At 39.7% G+C, this 20509-nt stretch overlaps 1 protein-coding gene across 2 annotated transcripts in view; it reads right to left on the bottom strand.

Annotated features, from left to right (window-relative positions):
* Positions 1-20509, bottom strand: part of Col12a1 (collagen type XII alpha 1 chain) — a 119993-nt gene that overhangs the window by 41432 nt on the left and 58052 nt on the right. For both annotated transcript variants that reach the window (XM_021172383.3, XM_021172385.3), the window contains exons 27-40: positions 20327-20456; positions 16728-16867; positions 16172-16304; positions 16039-16065; positions 14804-14946; positions 12726-12855; positions 11384-11523; positions 10826-10955; positions 9451-9593; positions 8209-8338; positions 7135-7277; positions 5222-5351; positions 3411-3530; positions 1018-1164 (exon numbers count right to left, since the gene is read on the bottom strand). In XM_021172383.3, the coding sequence (XP_021028042.1) occupies positions 1018-1164; positions 3411-3530; positions 5222-5351; positions 7135-7277; positions 8209-8338; positions 9451-9593; positions 10826-10955; positions 11384-11523; positions 12726-12855; positions 14804-14946; positions 16039-16065; positions 16172-16304; positions 16728-16867; positions 20327-20456 (1786 nt within the window). The remainder of the gene's footprint in view (positions 1-1017; positions 1165-3410; positions 3531-5221; positions 5352-7134; positions 7278-8208; positions 8339-9450; positions 9594-10825; positions 10956-11383; positions 11524-12725; positions 12856-14803; positions 14947-16038; positions 16066-16171; positions 16305-16727; positions 16868-20326; positions 20457-20509) is intronic.

Raw genomic sequence — 20509 nt, forward strand, 5'->3', positions numbered from 1 at the left:
TACTGGAATCAAAGGTGTGCGCCACTAGGCTGGTTTCCATCAGTAATTTCCAAGGAAAAGAAATTATACAGTCCCTCAAAATTATGAATGTCATTTACAGAAAAAATAAGAAAAATGTCTAATATACTAGCTGCTGAATCCTATTAAAACTTGTCAAAAATGTTGGGTAAACAAAATCTAAATGACAAATTACTGATTCAGTATTTCTATTAGATTATATTGATGAATGTAAGTGGTATATATGTTAACATTCAATGTCAAAAAACAAACAAACAAACAAACAAACAAACTGCAATAACCTGCCTCTGCCTCCTAAGTGCTGGGATTAAAGGCGTGTGGCACCATGACTCTAGTTTATAATAAAGCAACAAGAAGCTAAAAAAAACTGCAATAGAATTTTACACAGGTAACTATGAATTAAATGATATTGTATAAGGTTAGTATTTTAAAAATCAAAATATAATATTCTGTATCAAGTAAAAATCCCTTCCTCCAGGAGGAGGAGGAATGGAATGAGGAACTGAGGGAGGGTAGACTAGTATGGGGTAATGACTGGACTGTGAATGAATGAATGAATGAATGAATGATCACTTCCTCCTCTTATATACATGTATAAATCTACTAAGTTACTTAGATATGTATATAGTTGTTTTGTTTAACTGGACACTAAATGGTCTCTCTATGTCAGTGGTCTTCAACCTGTGGCTGTCAACCCATTTGAGATTGAATGACCCTTTCACAGGAGTTGCATATCATATATCCTGCACATCAGACGCCCTTCATATCATATTACAGTTTATAACAGTAGCAAAAATTATAGTCATGAATTAGCAATGAAGTAATTTTATGGATGGGGGTCAGCACGACATGAGGACCTATATTAAAGGTCACAACATTAGGAAGGCTGAGAACCACTTCCCTATCCGATGCTGCACATGAGAAAGAGTAAGATTACAAGAGGATAGCCTGGAAACTTTTACTGCATTTCTTACAACGGCAACATGATGCACAACTCACATGTGGTGCCTTGATCTGTGAGGGGAACGCTGAGTCCAGAGTCATACTGTGCATAAACATTGACGTCATAGGTAGTGCTGGGATTGAGGTTGTGTAGAGTGTATGAAGTCACTTCTCCAACAAAGGCTTCCATAGGCTCATTGGAACCTTTCAGAACAACAAAAGGACACAGAAGAATATATTCACTAGCCTCAGTTTCTGTTCAGAATGAAAGATATAGCTTGAAAATTGACTATGATGATGAGCGCATTAATTCCAATCATCCTTCAGGCTCTTTTATCGGGCCACAGTGGGCGGTGACCAGGAATCTGTAAGCACCAGTTTCTCTCCCATCCGCAAAGCACAGCACAGCATAGAGATAATGTCAGCATGTTTCTATGTTCCTTTACTAAACACATTCCCTCATTTCTTTTCAAAGCCCTGATTTGCCAGCATGATGCTTTCCACAGACTACAGACTCAATTAACATTTGCAATTATTGTAGTGATAAGCTAAGACCATCTACCCTGGACTTCATCCCACACTTTCTGTTTACTACAGATCCTCGGTTATTAAAGCCCCTGCACACTTCAGGTTCTCTGCTTCGCTGGCAGAGGTTCACATTTGTTTTCTCCTGCTTCCTCTCCTTTATCTGTATTGTTCATAGTCCTCCAGGGTACATAATAGGTGCCCTAGGAGATTTGACACTGATAAAACGTATCAAATTGTTCATTCAAGGTGATGTTGGTTTAGGTGAAAATGTCACTGAGGAGTTGAAAGCAAACCTGAACAAACTAAGATGCACAAAACCTTTTAGTGTAATAAGGAATTTCATGATCATCATGGCAAAGATGATGCCAGAATATAAGCAACTTCAATCTGTGCACTTTGTGTACCAGCTAAAACTTTTCTTTTATATAATATTTCTATTATTTCTTTAAAAATCTCTCCCAATGTGTTTTGGTCATATTCATTTCCACTCTGCCCCCAACTCCTCCAGAATCTTCCTTTATTACCCAACCCTCTCCAAACAATGTACTCTTTTTGGCTTAGTCATCCACTAAGCGCACTTTGTGCTGACTACATGCTCAGGGGTGTGAGGACCATCTATTGGAGAATAGCCACAAGTCAACATTTTCAACTGTAAAATTTAATGAGAGTCTCATACACACCCAGAGTGATAACGATATTTTAGGCTGATGGCTTAAAGGCTGTTTCCGGAAATAGTACCTCCAGTAGCAGAAAATATATTCTGATACCATTGTATCTTGGGGGTTGATCTGGCACTGCTATGCCCTCAAATGCTAAATACTGCCTCCCAAGATCTGGTTGCCCCTGATGAGAAGATCCTCACACAGACCAAGTGATGCTAGATAAATCTTGCTCCCCAGTTTAAAACTATTGGTTAAATAAAACTACAACAGCCAATTACTGGGGTAATAGAGAGAGGTGGAGTTTGAGTTATTGAGCTGGGGATCACAGATAGGGACAATGAAGAGAAGGAAAAAGGAGATAGAGAGGAATGTGGAGAAGACAGAGAGAACAAGAGGTGGGTCACCCTTCATCATAATAGGCCAGCAGCAGGTGCCAGAGTGAAATGCCTCTCCAAGATGACAGATTACTGAAACATAAATAATACAGAAAAGTACAAACAGCAACTTCAGGGGAGTGCAGCTGGGGAAGTGGTCAAACTAACTTTAGAGAATTAGATTGGAGGTAATCACCCAGTAATTGCGCAGAGCCTAAAATAAATCAGTTTGAGTCTCATTCATTTGAAGCTAGACAGGGATAGGGATAATCCATATTAATTTATAATCATACACAAATAACTTGGTGATGTTTTTTCCTTTGCTATTGTAATGTGAAATACTGCTCCCCAAGGCCTGGTTGTCCCAGGAATGAAAGAATCTTCATGTACGCAAATGATGCTATGTAGCCTTGCCCCCCAAATCTTCCCTAATTGGTAAATAAAGATGCCTATAGCCTATAGCCATGCAGAAGAGTGATAGGTAGAGTTTGGTTTCCCAGACTTGGGGTCTGAGACCACAAGGGGAGAGAGGAGACAAGCTGGAAAGAAGAGAAGACAGAAGAAGCCATGGGTTAGGTGAGTCATAAAAGTATGGCCATGAGGGTTGGCCAATTCAAGTTAAGAGCAGCCCAGACAGAACATGGCAAGTTATAACTTGGGGTTATTGGTGAGGAAGTACCCATAATAGCAGAGACAGTAGCTATCTGCCCAGCTTTAGTGATGATTAAAGGCTTATTATAGATATAAAAGTTGTATGTCATTTATTTGGGAATTAAATGATCAAAAATGATTTTAAAAATTGGGTATAAACACCCAATTAAGATTTAGTATTTGTTACAACATAACTTTCCAATATATTCCTATTATGAAAACTGTGTTTCCTTACCCACTGGCTTGTACACAATTTTATATCCAAGAACTGGTGAGGGTGAAGGGTCCCAGGACACTCGGAACCTTGTGTACCATTCATCGAAGATGTGTATGTTCTGAGGAGGAAGCAGACCCACTGCAAGGAAACATGCACACACATCACTGACTTGTTAGGACATTCCCGTGAGAGCAGTTTAACTTTTTAATAGCCTGAAATTTTCTTATCCAGAAAATAATTTAAAAGCCATTGTCATGTTCCAAAGAAAACTTAGTAGTTTTTTTTTTTCAAAAAAGCAATTCAAACAGATTCTGGAATGGATGGTTTTCAGAAGATTCAATAACAAGGTCCAGGGCTGGTGTGTGATCAGGATTAAAGACAATAAGAGAGATCTCAGATCTCCTTTAGAATATTGCACATTGAACAGTCTTAGAACTAGAAGGCACATTACAGATTATCTAGTCAGCACCTCATTCCATAAATAAGATATAGTTTCCACAATAGACCAGCAAGACAACGACTAAGGTAATATTCCTTCCCTGTCCCACCCTGTCTGCCACACAGCCTAGCATCTCAATCTACCAGAGGTTTTGCCCCAAACACATAATCACTCCCAAAATATGTAACTTGCAAAATCTGTAGTAGTTAGGTGGTACTCTCTACAGCCACTGAGTTACCCATGGCGTTCTAGAAATGACTAATGCAACATGAGAACTTACTTCCATGAGGGCAACTAGACATGGCTTTGCCCTGCCTACAGAAATCAAGGTTGATGTATCATTTTTGCAAGCACAAAATCCTGAAATACTCCATAGTCCCCCCCAAAAAAAGTTATCAAAATATATTTTAAACTTGAGAAAGTGGGAAAGTGAGTTTGCCAATGGAGAAACACCTAGAGTCACTACAGTATGAATAAATAACCCAGATTTCCAAGCTGGCGACCCCGAGCTGAATCCACTCCAGTTGGCTTTTCTGTTAGAAGCATCCCAAGGTTGCCTTTCTCAACTTCTCTGATGTTGTCAAGCACATGTAAATCCCAAAAGACTTTGAACAAGTGAGTGCATGAAGAGACATAAACCAAGTAACCCAGTAGATTTTCTAAATCAAGGAAGAAAACACACTGTCCATATGTACACAACTGGAGCCCAGGTTGCCTTGCAGGAACCAGTGACTCTCAAGCCTTGGCTGCTGTATAGCAGGAAAGCCACAGGCCGTATCTCAGGCCAAGTGTATTGGAAGCTCTGGAAGAGCCTTCCAGGTAAGCATATTTTTAAAGGCTGTCAGGCAAAAAACAGGTTAGAGAATCGTTAAACCAAATAAAATTGCCACCAGTACAGATCAAAGGGTGAGCCCAAACACTGGTTATTTTCTGTCGATTATCTGAGGCAATAATTGTAAGCTACAGTTTTAGAAAGGGCTCCTATCATTTTGCTTCTGGGTTTCTGCATTAAGATTCAAGGATAACAGTGGATGTCTAGCTGATACCACATTGACTTACAACTACAGCCTCACTTGTCACCATGCACACTGTAACATTTCATAGAGTACACTATAAAGAACAAATAATCTCAAGCAATGGAAAATATTCAGATTCCTATCACCCTTTTGCTCCTTTTATTATACCTTTAAATGGTTAAGAAATAAATTATGTTATGTGTCATCATCTTAACATTCAATGTCTAACATAGAATATGATGTGCTATCAACATAGTATCTGAGCAATGCTGGTAAAGGTAGTAGTTCTCAGTTTTAGTGGTGTAGTGACATTAAAAACATGAGAATTTAAAAGAGAAAAAAGATATATATATATATATAAAGTCAACACTGACCAGTCCTGCCGTTTCCAGTTAGGTGACCACCATCTCCATCCTCATAAATAGCAATGACAGTAATTTTATACGGAGTGTCAGGTTGCAAGGGCTGCAGTATTACATTGTTTCTTCTGCCTGGAACTGTGGTCTGTGAGGAAAGTTCAATTTAACATTTATTTTCAACAAGAGGACACCTAGATCAGAAGCCCATGCGGTTTTCATATGGCTCCATAATTAAAAACAGATTCTTCATACTTTTGTTTCAAAATGCTCAGGGAAAGGCATATTATCTAGCCTGCCTCTACAGAGCTTGGAAGAATAGCTGAAGGCCTGACAGATATTGGCTGAAATCCCAGATCAGCCACTATGCAGTCATATGACTGAGCATCTCTGGAGGAAAGTACAAGCTCTGAGGACAGTAACACAAACAACACTCAGAAAGTATCACTGAGCCGCTATGTCTGAGGATGTCATCATAACACATCACATCCCCAGGTAAAGGACATGCTATGGACCCAGGTGTCCCGTAGTCAGCAAAAATGGACAGGTTTCCACCCTCAAGAATATTAGTTTAGTTGATACTAATTAAGTGTTCTTTGAAAAAGAGGAAATGGAAAATGTATTAAACTCCCTTTTCCAAGATGAATGATCCGTGCATTTTTCAACCTCCCTTGTCTTGTACAAACACTGTGGCTAAGCCTCCTGGCCTGGACTCCCATAACTAGAAACACTGAACTGCTAAAAGAAATTATGTTTTCAATATTTTCAGAAAGCATAGGAACATTTTTTCCCCAGCATGGAAGAAAAAATACTAAGCATGAGTAGTGAAATTGTTTATCTTGTTTTGCTTCTTAAAAAGTCTAATTGACAATTACCTGTTTCTTCTTAATAAAACAGGACTTCAATTCAAGATTGTTGTGCCAAAATCAAGAGAGGGAATAGTTCTTCACATGCAAAAGGCATGTGGAAGGAGAAAGGTTCTAAGAGGATACTGCTAGCAACAAGGATGCAAACCACAAGTCTAACGACTTTACAGTCACCATTTGAGCTAATCTTGGAGCTTGTCACAGAAATCAATCAATACATGTCAGTGACTGTGGTTTCCCAACTATAAGGAAATTCCAAGAAACTTGAGGGGTTAACTTGAGTGCTTGACAAGTATACACACAAGACCCTGGTTAGTCCCCAGTCCCACAAAAAGGAAGAAGGAAAAGAAGAAAGGGAGAAGGGATGGGGGAAGGGGGGATTGGGGAATTGAGGGGAGAGAGATGAAGAACTTGAACCTGTGTCCAGGAGGTCACAATATGTACACTGCCAAGAGTTTGGAGAGACTCTCAATGTAAGTCAATGGCAGAGAAATTGTTTCTCATACCCCAAGTCCTGAGTTTAATTCTTAGTGAAAGCATCAACGAAAGAAGAAGGAGGGATGGAGAAGGGAGGGAGAAATAGAACCTAGAACCAACTAACAGGAGGTTTGTACATTCTAAACCAAAAGACTACAGAAAAAAGATGTGAGTTTAGAGAAAGTGGACACTAGTGCTAAGATACCAAGGGGAAACCATGCAGGGGAATTGGTCTAGAAGGGTAAGATTGGAATATTCACATCATCTGGATATTAGTTTGGACACTAGTTATGGATTAATGTGTGGCATATTATAGTAGACCTTTTCATGGAAGTCAACAGTTAGAAATGTAGACTAGGACAGCTTTTCAGTCAGTCCTTACAATGGAAATGATCCCCAGATCACTGCTTCACCATGGAAGTTTCAAGCAGGAACCTTCCTGTTTTCTCCACATTAGAGAAAACTACGTGAGACCTGTCACATAAGATCCAAGAGCTCAGTAGTAACCGTCTCAAAAAGAAGCTTAATCTTACCCTCCTACCAGGTGAAATGATTGTTTAAATGCCAATCAGTGGGTAGTATACGTACATATTCGTCAATTGGATCGCCAACAGTAGGAGAATAGATGATCCTGTATTGCTGAACTGGCCCATCAGCATGGTCCCAGGCTACAGAGAGGCTGTTGGTCGTCTCCCCAAAGACCCGTATATTCCTTGGTCCACTTCTTGGAACTAGATAAAATACAGTTGGTTTTGCTGCTTACCTGATAGCATTTTCCAGGCCAGCTTACAGGAGGTGCTTACTGGTGCTGAAGTCACCATTCATCATGCTTACTCCCTGCGACGCTGTGCACTACCTTCTGTGGTTTTCATGTGACACGACACAGCATGACATGCTCCCTTTCAGAGATACTAAACTTTCAACAAAACAGAGCTAGGTTTGCACTGAAATATGCAGACTGGGAAAGAAAGGGATTGTTTTAACCACTATAACCATCTCCACTTGAAGTAGAGAGGCTAAGCCTTCACATTTCCAGTGCCTGTTTAGCGATTAAACGCACTGCATTAAAAAAAGAAGGGGACAAAAGAGGAAAGACCTCTTTCATTTAGACCCCAGATTTTAAGGTGTTACCTTTTTTATTTGTTTTCATTAGATTTTTAAATTTACATTTCAAATGTTATCCCCTTTCCTGGTTTCCCCTACGAAAACTCCCTTTCCCATTCCCTCCTCACCCTGCTCACCAACCCACTCACTCCCTCTTCCCTGTTCTGGCATTCCCCTACACTGGGGCATAGAGCCTTCTCAGGACCAAGGGCCTCTCCTCCCATTGATGTCCAACAAGGTCATCCTCTGCTACATATGCAGCTGGATCTATGGGTCCCTCCATGTGTACTCTTTGGTTGGTGGTTTAGTCCCTGGGAGATCTGGGGGTACTGGTTGGTTCATATTGTTGTTAACGTTCAAATGAAATTCATTCAGCACAAAAGATAGTTGTGGACACACAGCCTGAGCCTAGAATGTGAATGTGGGAAATACCAAGAAGGATTACATGCAGACACTACCCTGTTCTGTACCAAGTCCTCGGAGTCCCTCACCTACCACCCACCACCCACCCCTCACTCAGTGACAAGAGATAAAGTGGAAACAGGATGCTTGGCTCACGTGTTCGGCCCTGGCTGGGGCTGGGATTCCCCTCTCCATCTGAGTAGAGAGCCACGATGTTCACAGAGTAGGGTGTATCAGGAATCAACCTCTCCAGATGCACCGTTCGGGTATTCCCTGGCACCACAATCTGAAGGGGAGAAAAACGTGCCAAATTCTGCTGACAGCTAATGCTTGCCAGGTCCTCAGTTAGTCAGCACAATAGTATTTATCATAAAAGGCTGCGCCCAGGCATGTCAGGAGCCAAGTGTGCTTCTCTGCAAGATCTGCCTCTACCTCATTATTAGACACAGCTATTCTCAGAAATCCCCCTTACACATTTGCTTCAATTTTCTCCCATTTACATTTCTCATAAAGACTCATAAATGGAATATGTATGTGTATTTGCTCAGAGTAGATTCTAAATGTCACATAAGCATGAGAGAAGGGATCCCATGCTAGTGGCAGAGATATTTAGTGTTAAGGCATTAATTTGGATAAGGGTAAAGTCATTAAGAAAGAAATTATGCCATACCATATAAAAGAACATTAAAATCAATGCTACTCCAGAATATATTCATTGCTTATCATTTTCTTATCTTTGCCCATCATTGCTTACTTTTGCAAAGACTTGTCAGTCCATAAAATTCTTTCCCTTTCAGCATTTTGATGCTATTATTATTCATACCAAGTAACTTCAGATTTGTACAGTATTGGCCTACTCACAAAACAGATCTGAGATTTATCAGGAAGCTAACAGCCAAGTCTCTGACCATACCGCCCCAAACATGTCTGTTTGCACCTGACCTCAGAAGGTGAACAGCCTGGTCAGCACTTGGATAAGATGCTGAAGAGTACTGAAGAGACACTGTAGTTTGTAAGAGCTAATAAATAAATGTGTAATTAAAATATTTTCACAGCAAAGACTGTGTAGTTTCTCAATGTATCTACTATTGAAAGCTCTAGAAAAAGTATGTCTCATAGCTAATTCACTTTTTCCCCAAGTTCTTTCCTAAGCAAACTTATAATTACTACATCTGTCATAACTCACAAACACACTCATTTAAATATTATGTACTAACATGTGGGTGGGTTATAAAAGCTCCTAAATGGCACTCAAACATGCAACCATAGTAATCAGGAAACCTAGTCTACATGAGAGGCAGTGACACCATCATTGTTCCCTAGCCAGCTGCTGTGGCAGAAGCCACAACAGAGTTGACAACATTCTTTTCTGAGCTCTAAGACGGCAAAATTACTTACAGATTCTGAGGGTCTTGTACCAGCAACAGGGGAGTACACAATGCGGTACTGCTGCACTGGCCCTGGGGTGGGGTCCCAGCGGACATCGAGGCTGTTGGGTGTAGGGTTATACACTTGGATGTTTCTCGCCAGTCCTCTCACCACTGAGGAAAGGAAAGCCAATGCCCATGTCTCATGTCTGTTTATACATGTCAAGCTTTTCATCACTTTTTCACAAGTTACACTCTCTGTAATAGGATAAAATCCTATCCACTTTATACTTCTATCTACACACAAAAGCACATGAAAACTCTCCAAATGCAAATCCGACAAAGTTAGCCTTTGCCCAGTCAATGTTGTTTTCAATAAAAGACTATGAGCATGAGCCACAGGCCTGGACTGGCTATAAAGGAACATGGAACAAGGAGAAGGAAACAGAAGTAGCTGAGCTTCCAGTACAAGCAGTGGGGCCAGAGGAGAGATTATATATATATAGTCTTCTAACCAACGGAAAGAAATAGATTCAGTCAGATGATTTCTTTTTCTTTTCTCTTTTAAATTGGATATTTTCTTTATTTACATTTCAAATGTTATCTCCTTTCACTATTTACCCTGTTCCCAGAAACCCCCTATCCCATCCTCCCTTCTATGAGGGTGTTCCTCCACCCACCCACCCACCCTCTCCCACCTTCCCACCCTTGATTCCTCTACACTGGGACATCTATCAAGCTTTCACAGGACCAGGGACCTCTCCTCCCATTGATGCCTCTGTCAGCTGCTTTCAATCATTCTTTTTTTTTTTCATTCATTCCTGCCTTATTCAACACTAGCTGTGGAATATCTTCTATGATTAAAAGAAAAGATGAAATGAAGAGACAAGTCAGTTCTCAATTATCTTCCATCAATAAAATTAGGAAATTAAATCTGCTTACTAACCCAAAACTCTAGCTTAACCAACAGCACCATCTCTCTAGATCCCTGACTGTACCCTGGAGAAAACTACCCATGCTTGATGCCTTTCAACGTATGCTTTAAAAGTCATAAAGTGTTAAGCATGCACAAAAGACTAAGCAATATCCAGAGAGGCCAGCAAAAGCATTTAAACTGGTTTGACTACATTAATAGTCGATAAAAGCAAATAGCACCAAAAGCATGTCAGCAGCAAACCAGAGAAAGTCACAACCACGTGGTAAAGTGAACAGGTTTCAGCAACCTAAGCTATAAAATCCAATGGCAAGACCCAACAGGCTGATGCTTGAAAAGGGAGCTGTGGGTCATTTTGATACTTTTAACCTTCTCATTCTGACTTTCTTTCTAATTTTCCTCATTGCTCAGTGTGCTCTTTACAGTGGAGATCAATGTCTACAATGGAAAGCCAATTCTGCTTTTTACTCACACGTCCTTCCAGTATCTGATGTGCGCCCGCCATCACCTTCTGTATAGACCGGAACCACTGTGATGGTGTATGGAGTATCTGGCTGCAGGTTCCTAAGAATGGCGTAGTTGGTATTCCCGGGGATTGGGACCTAAAAGTGTAATAAAACACAGAGCAGTGTATTGAATTCAAAAATAGGAAAGGGGCTAATCCTTCAAATAATAAAATACCAACTGAAAGCATTACCTTAATGAGATTACAAGAACTTTATAAAGTCTCTGCATTCAACGTCTCACTTTATCTCCTGGTTCGAACCAGCACCCAACCCACTGTCTCCCTACTCCCTAGGCTCCAAAACATCAAGTATGAGTTCTCTATCAAGTCCTTCACATTAATATAAATTCTTCACTTCTAAACAATTTACCTCTTTCTATTTCCATTTTAAGCCAATCTCCTGAAATTTAAACAAACTAATATTTTCCATTTAGGAGTGAGCTCAAGGGCAACCTGGTCTACATAGCAAGTTCCAGGACAACCAAGGCTACATACAAAGACCCTGTCTCAAAAAATAATAATTACCAGTTCTTCTGGGCCACCTGCTGTTGGGGCATAGAAGAGTTTGTACTGACGAGGACTGCCTTCTGCGTGGTCCCAGCGAACACTCAAAGAGCTGGTAGACGGGTCATACACTCTCAAATTCCTCACGGTATTCAGAGGTTCTGGAATACACAGGAAGTACACTCTAGTGCTGCTCTAACTAGCAACTATATCTAAAATACAAGTTAAACAATATCTTCAGGCCACCTAGAACATAGCAGACACCCCATAGATGTTTGCTGAAGTCGTTATTAAGCAAAAGATGTGCACTTCTGTGGTACATATGTCTCATCTAGTTGTAGGACATTATGGATCCCTGAACTTTTTGGTTTTGATCCTGGTAGATAATGACATCTTTTGTTTACACAAATAAAGACATTATTACAAGAAGGACATTAAAAAGAACAACTACCATCTTAAAAGATTCGCCTATGGCTCAGGGAGTATCACGCAAGAGGAGACAGAAAGACTGTAAGAATACTCAGAAGTCTTCATTGAAAACAGTCTCTCCTAAAAATGACTGCATAAGCAAGACCCGAACAATAGCAATACCAATGGGCAGGTTGTCATGGAATGGAGAATTTCTCATGGGATCCTACCCCTAGGCAAAGAACTACAGGCAATGATCAACTTCTCGTAAAAGGAGCATTAACCTTTCCCAGAGATGAGCCCCCTTGTTGGTTAATCAATGCAAAGTGGCAAGACTTGAAACCATATACATACAAACAACAAAAACAGACTCAGTTGGTTGTATTTACATACATTTGTAAACACACACACACGCACACACACACACACACACATCTCAGAGAAAAAGAGGCTATTTTGTCAGGCATGGTAGTACATGCTCCTAATCCCAGCACTTAAGAGGCATAGGCAGGCAGATAGATATCTGTGAGTTCAAGGTCAGCCTAGTCTACATTGTGATTTCAAGGACAACCAGATTTATATAGAGTCTGTTTCAAAAAAACAAAAAGGAAAATGAAAGGGAGGGAGTGAGGGAAGAAAGAAATAGTAAAAAGGAAAGAAGAAAGGGAAGGAGGGAGGGAGGGAGGAAGACAGGGAGAGATAAAGAGAGAGAAAGAAAGGCTTAAGAATGAAGTAAAGGATCATAGGAAGAACGTGAAGTAAGGCAGCTGGTGGGTCGGGCTAGAAGGAGAAAAGGAAAGGAAGCAGGAAGTAAGGTAATTTCAATTAAAAATGTTCTTAAATTTTTTAATTTTATAAAAGATCTGTAAGACATTCTGCTTCCTCCGTGTTTGTAGAAGTGTGATTTGGTTCCGTAGTGTAATTAAGAAGCTGCAGGGTCTCTGGTCTCACTTACTGGTCTTTCCCCTTCCGGTCATCCGGCCGCCTTCACCATCGGGATACTGGGAATACACCGTGATGGTGTATGGAGTGTCGGGCTTCAGTTTCTGCAGGAGCACACTGTTCTGCCGTCCTCCTACTGTGGTCTTGAGGAAAACACTTCTTGGTAAGCATCAGCCTTACTCTTTCCAAGTCACTAATTTATTCTTTCTCTGAGGGAACTATTTGAGACCCTTGCCAAGTTCTGGAGCCCTGTCCCACAATGAAGGCTTAAAATATATCTCATGGCATAATTTTATATGTAGAGTATGTGTCTCGAGTCATGAAAAAGGATTCCAAACTTTAAACTGGAGCTCAAAAAAAAAAAAAAGATAGTTCAACTTGCAAGCCGCCAACACTGCAAAATTTCATCCAAAACACATTTCACAGAACTCTTCCCAAAAATAAGGCATTAATCATAAGTAAGCTACAAAGGGTCTTTTAGATACCAAAGAACTGTGTAATTTTACAGGCTCCACACCATTCAGTATTATTCTTGTTATTTTACAGATGGTTTTTATTTGCTTTAGAAACACATTTAAATGGTTGGGCAAAGGATGTAAAGCTCTTGGTGTTTCCCCCAAACGCTGCCACTCTAACAGCATTAGCTGTGTAAACCACGTGACCAGACCCCTCGCCAAGCCACACTCAGGCAGTGGTTCCCAGTGATCTCCATGATACCAGCCTTGAGGTATGAACGTCTCAATTTCCTCCAATTATGAAGGAAGTTTGAAGTTTTTAATTCATTAGTCAAAGCCATCTTGCTATCTTGTTGAAAGAAAATTTGTACGATTTGTTAACAGTCTACTGAATTCAAATGTTTATGCCATGGTAATTAAAGTCACATGAAAATGGCACGCAAATGGAGCGCTGCCCACGGGAAGGGCTCATGGAAAGGTCTGGATGAATTAGCACTAACAGATGTTTCCAAGTTAGCACCCATTCACTCAAACGGTCGGAGTTCCAGAAAAAGAGAAAAAAACACTTCATGGATCACTGTAGCCACCTCAGTTTGAAGAAACTGAGTTACAATGGCTAATTTCAAACCATCTCCTCTCCGGTCGTGGAAGAAAAGAGTTCGGATGGACAGAGCTGTGTTTGTGAAACTTTTGATATGTAGCAGGTCGGGAGGGCTTAGTTAGGAGACCTAATATAAGGAAGGAAATGGGTGTCTACTTATATCTCCCATCCAACTTTCCAAAATAAGCACAGAGTTAGTGATTTGTTGCTTTGAGTATTTCATAGACTGCCATTCCAATGGGATTGGAGCATCTGTGGTCCAGCTAAGTTCATTTGCTAGGCAAGAGCCTTTACTGCATGCAAGTACCCACTGCCAACCTGAATTCTGCTAACCTTTGAAACTGATGAGAGATATGATCCACTTGCTTGAGCTCAACACATTTAATATTGATTATTCAAGCCTTGTCTCTCTGTGAGGTTATATAAGGAAATAATATAACCCATACCCCGCTTCCCAAAGGGCCAGCAAAGCTCTAGAGCTCATCAAAAGACATTTGAAAATGAATCTGAAAACATAACCCTGTCTGTATAAAAATTGTGCATCTCATAAAAGGAAAAGCTGGAGGGATCCCAGAGAAGTCACTAAATTAAATGAGGGGGGCATACAAAGACTCTATTAAATAAGGGAGGGCTGGAACAGCAAAAATGACAGCTCAGCTCCATGCATTACTCCCGTTCTCAATTTCCTCCATTTGGTAAATATTTTTAATTAGATCAATGGACTTCTAGATCTGGAAACAAAAGATCTGATGAAATCAGAACTATCGATGATCTACCTTGACTCAAGAAGGTTTTAGATGTCACCATGCTAATTGGGCACATGTATGAACTTGCTAACTATCAGGTCCCACCAGAGCATCCTGTGTGTCTTAGTCATGCACTCCAGAGGGAGAGTCAGCTAAATTCAAATGATTCTCTCCAATACAGGAAATCCTACATGCCCTAACAAGATGAATATTGTAAATGCTCCAGGGAAATAGCTGAAAAGCAGCAGGCAGAGCATACCCATGTTACACATTTTATATAACAAATTACCGTTTGTTCATTGCCTTCTCCTGTCGAAGGCTGATAGGTGATTCTGTACTTCTGCACACGACCACTAGCAGGATCCCACTTAACAGTCAAGCTGTTAGATGTGGCATTGTACACCTGAAGGTTCCGTGGACCACTTTTTGGAGCTGAAAGAAGATTGTTAAAAAAACATATTTAGCACATAGAACAATCCCCCAATACACTAAAAACCAAGAGCAAACAAACAAACAAAATCTGTATAATTCCCAGGAAAATCAAGAGAGCTATGTACCACTGGGTTTAGAATTAAATTTAAACTAACAATAAGGTCATTGAATATTAAATGGTTATTTGGTACTGAATGAATGTGTTCCCCCAAACTTTGTCCTCTTGAATAGTGAAGCCCTCATGCTCAATGCAGTAGAATTTGCAAATGGGGCTTTTGACAATGATGTCATGAAAGTGGGTCCCTCAAGGGAGATTAGTCTTTATAAATGGAAGCATTTTCTGTCTGCCACATAACAGCGAGATGAATTCAGATCCCTGCCCAAGAACAGAACTGGCTGCCATTGTATCTTTATCTTAGACATCCTATTCTACAGACATTTTTTGGTGGTACTAGAGATTGAAGGTAAGGCTTACAGATGATAGGCAAGAGCTCTACTACTGACCCTTCATTATGCTATGTTTTATTATTATTATTATTATTATTATTATTATTATTATTATTATTATTATTATTTACTTATGGTGGAACACCCCTGCCACACAATTTGAAGGAGTCAATTCTCTCCTCCAAAAACTCGGTGGATACTGCAGCTTTAACTAAGTCTGTCAGGGTTGGCGGCAAGCACCTTGGCCTGCTGAGTCATCTTGACCACCCTTGTTTGTTTGTTTTTTATTATAAATCAGGATCTCACTAAATTGACCAAATTGGTCTTGAACACATGATTCTCTTCAGCCTCCCAAGCAACTGGAATTACAGGCCTGCAGCACCACATCTACCTTCTAGTCTCCAGAATTATCAGCATATTCATTTTTGCTGCTTATGCCATCCTATATTTTGTTACGGAAGCCCGAGCTGACTCATACACTCTTCAAAAAGTAACAGAAAAAGCAAGTGTCTCAAGAAAGGCCACTCCTGGAAAAGGCAAACCTCGCTGTTAAAATGAAGAAGGCCTTTTCACAATGGATTTGATGACCTTATTTGTGAATTTAAACTATGTTCATTCAGACAATCCAAGAGGTTAACTTTTTACCTTGTGTTGTTAAGGGTATCAGACGCACTAAAAGAAAACAGAATTTGTAAATCGTTAGTGATGCAGCTGTAGCCCCTTTTCTTAACATTTAATTTTGAACTATCAAAATCCTATTTAGACGTTAAACACCTACGTGTGCGCTCTGTGCCACTCAGGTCCTCGCTTTCAGACTCATCTGGATAGATGGCAGTGATGGAGACTTCATACGGAGTATTGGGGTTCAGATTTTCAAACACCAAAGTATTTTCATCTCCATTTAAAATGGTCTTAGATAAAAAGGAAAAATCATATGCACACTAAATTAATATCCATTTAGATGATGCATCCCCAATAACATTGTGCTGACAGGTGAATGCCCGAAGCCAACTGTCAAAGATGATTTTTTTTTCTGTAAAGGAAGGTGGTGCTTTGAATAAGAAATCTGTCATAGACCCGGGCATTTGAATACTCATTTGCTGGTGCTGTTTAGAGAGACCAAAGGGAGGTACGCCTGGCTGGAGGAAGTACATCACAGAGGTGGGCTTTAAGAGCTTACAGCCTTGCTCCACTTCTAATTTGCTCCTAGCTTGCAGTTGAGGACATGATCCCCCAGCTTCCCGCTCTGGCTGCCATGTCTGTCTGCTGGCTTTCGTATCAGCAAATGGAAAGAGAATGGGACAGAATGGAAAGATGGAGAGAGCTAATGTTACCTCCATCTTATCTGGGTTTCCAACAGGTGCCCAAGTTATTCTGTAGAGAGACACATCTGAAGCTCCATGATCCCAGGTACCCCTGAAACTCTCCGGTGTGACTTCAGTAAACTGGAGGTTGGTTGGGGCTGGAACACGCCCTATCATAAGAAAAGGCAAGACTATGTGTTTCAGTGGGAACTATGAATTTCATTTAATATAATTAAAATATTTTATTTTAAAGGATATGGTAAAAAACAAAACTGCCAAAACATAGCATTAGAATGAAATATTTTATCAGTTTATCTCATTTGAAAAACAACATAGGGCAAGCAGTGTATGGTTATAATGTATAGATTACTAAAATATGTAAAATGCATAGGTCTGCTGAGATGATGGTCTTTTTAAAGTACTATTCAGTAACACTTTTCTATTGGTGTGGTTCCCAAACTTTTTGTATACCAATACTTTAAGGATCTAGTGTAACAGCAATATACAACATGCAAACTGTGACCTGCAGTTGGGCAGCTCATGGTCCTCACACAGTCTCATTGATCCCAGAGATCCAATGATTTCCATTAAAAGATATTGCATCTTAGAGACAGTACAATAGATACCATTGAAATTCAGTAAATTGAGATATATATTTAAAAAAAACAATATTCTAGTAAATTGGAAATCTTAGAAAACATGAGTGGATTTCTAGATGGATATCACCTACCAAAAATTATCCAGAGCAGATAAACAGCTTAAACAGATCTACAAACAACAATATTGAAACCACAATCTAAAAAAAAGTAAAAAGTCCAATGATGTTGGAAGGAGTGGGGCAGATCCTATAGGAGTTGGAAGGAAGAGATGGAGAGTAGGTATGCTCAAAATAAATTGTATTCATTTATGAATGGCTCAAAGAATAAAGAAAATATTTTTATATAAAAAAATTCCAGTCTGGAAGGGATGGCACACACTTTTGATTCCAACATTGGAGAGGCAGAGACAAGCAGATATCTATGAGTTTCAGTACAGCCTGGTCTATGTAGGAATTTCCAAGCAAACCAGGGATATATAGGGAGGCCCAGTCTCAAAAGATAAATTCCTGACCCAAACATATTTACTGCTGAATTTTATCAGACCAAGAAATAAATAACCAAACAAAAATTGTAACTTCAATGATTTTCTAAATGTTCCATTAAAAAAAGAAAAGGAATAAATGCTACCAAACTCTTTTAACAAAGTCAGTATTACCCTGATCCCAAAACTAATAAAGACCAAGAACAAAATTATAAGGCAATCTTCCTGATGAACATAGATGCAAAACTCATAAAAAAAAACACTTAAAAATAAATTCAAGAACACATCAAAAGATCATTGGCCATGATTAACTTGGTTTTATATCAGGTAGCCAAGGATATAAACGACCTCTATAAGGAAAGGCTGAAGAAAGAAATTAAAGAAGACACTAGGACATGAAAAGAACTCTCATACTCATGCATTTAAGGAACAGACATCTGAAAATGTCTGTCTTACCTAAAGCAATCTAAAAATTGAATAGAATCTCAGGCAGACTTCCAGTGTCATTCTTCATAGAAATGTTTTTTAAAATATGCCCATATAACAAACAAACAAAAATAAATAAATAAATAAGCCCTAAGCAAAAAGAACAACATCAGAGGTACCATGGTAGAGGATGTCAAACTATGTTACAGAGTTATACTACAAAGAACAGCATGACACGGACTCAAAAAAGAAAGCAAATGCATGGTTTGATGGAATAGAGGACCAAGACATAATGCAGCTACATCAATTTGATTTTTGACAAAAACATCAAAAATAATACACTCCTGGCAAAGACAATGCACTTGATATCTAGTGCTAAATATACTACATATCACATGTAGAAGAATGAAACTAAATCCCTATTTCTCACCCTGAAAAAAAATAATTCAACCCCAAATGAACCAAAGACCTTAATATAAGATCTGAAAGTGTTAGATAAGAGTAGAGAAAATGCTTCAAGATATTAGACATAAGCAAGGACTTTATAAACAGTATTAGAGTCACTCCAGAAAGAGTAACGATTGACAAAGACTATCACTCCTGAACTCTCATCACCAATCATGTCCCTATTTCCTGGTATTCAAAACCTACTGTATGAGAGTATACGCAAACCCATGGGAAGTTTGTTCTAGGAACAGCGTTAAAACGGCTATGGAAATAGATAGTGGTACCACTTCCATAGTACAGCTCAAAACAACTCAACTATTAAGGATGCCTTTTTAGATCCACCTAAGATTTCAACTCTTAGCTTTTGAAAGCATGCATTGAAAGCATTAATCTCATTGCTGAATTATCTATTTCCTGATGGTTCCTCTCTTTTTATCTGTGGTATACACAGAACTGTTGACTTGCAGCGGCATCTTCTTCTCTATCTGTGATTTCTTTCTTACCAGATAAGAACTGACAGCAAGGAGAAAATGAAAGTGGTTACAAGAGCTCCCATCACAGTCAAGTTTAAAAGAGAGAGAAATGTGCATGTCTGAATGAAGGAGTGGGTTGTAGCACTGACACTACCCTGATCAAATCTAGACAAAGTGGCACCAACAAAACAGATGCTGACTGTGGGTGTGGGTTAACAGCCAGCCCTCCTACTGTATCCAAGGCAAAGATGTTAGACTCTGGCTTCTGCAAAAGTTCCAGACCTTGGTGCTATTCCCACCATTAGATTACAGATGAGGTCCAGAAAGCTATTTAGATTCTCTAGATGTGTGCTGTACTGTGGGAACCACTAGCCACATGTGATATTGAAAAGTTAATGTGGCTAGCCTAAACTAAGATGCATTGTGAACACAAATATTAGAACTATCTCCAGAAAGTGTGAGACAACTTATAATTATACTGAAGTGTTGAAATGATAATTTAATTTTACCTGTCACTTTATCTTTTTTTTTAATGCAGATGCTGGAGATTTTTAAATTACATTTGAGGCTCCTGTTGTTAGTTTAGGATAGCACTGGCTGTCAGCTTTCATTTTAATCAATATTATGATCAAGTTATTATAAATTGAGCACTTGATTAGATCATTATATGCCCAGCACTGAGTTAAGTAATTAAATCAGGGGGTAGAGATACAAAATAAGATCCTCGGCCTTCACTAGGAAGGAACCAGGAGGATGGAGTAACTATGAAAGGAACAGTAGGCCTGATCACTGAGTCAAACACTACAGAAAAGGCAAAGCATGGTATTGGAACAGAATGGAGCAATGGAGCAGGTTATCCTGGGTGTCTGTGTCATACTGTTCCTGAGGCCACCTCTCTCCTTCTGGGGTCTGACTTCCCATTCTGAGTCCCACTCATCTGATCATCCTTTCATGACCCTGGGACTTTCCATTACCCTTTTATCTTGACAGCTAAATTGTGACCTGCTGAAGGGAAAGAGGCTTATGTGTTCTGTTTCTCCTGATAGCATTTTACACAAGAAGAAAATATGAGAAAGCAATCTACAGACCCTAGTATCATCAATGCTGGCCAAAGAACATTGAGAAACAAAATGTCTCAGTAAGTAGAGATTTGCAAACATGTTAAGTATTTCCAACATGTCCATAAAACAGGGTGCAACTCACGGGTTGTATCATAAGCAGTCGCTGGGGGAGATGTGCCCTCATCATACACTGCAGAAACGCTCACTGTGTACTGGGTTTGAGAGGACAGGTCTTTGAGGATAGTGCTGGCCCTTGATCTGTCCACCTCCACCTGTAACAGGAAGAAAGCAGTGGGGGCCTCTTAGAAAGGATTTTCTCTGGCCT

The sequence above is a fragment of the Mus caroli genome, unplaced genomic scaffold (assembly GCF_978045245.1).
Source record: "Mus caroli unplaced genomic scaffold, Mus_caroli_1 scaffold_11, whole genome shotgun sequence".
In the NCBI taxonomy this organism is placed as follows: domain Eukaryota; kingdom Metazoa; phylum Chordata; class Mammalia; order Rodentia; family Muridae; genus Mus; species Mus caroli.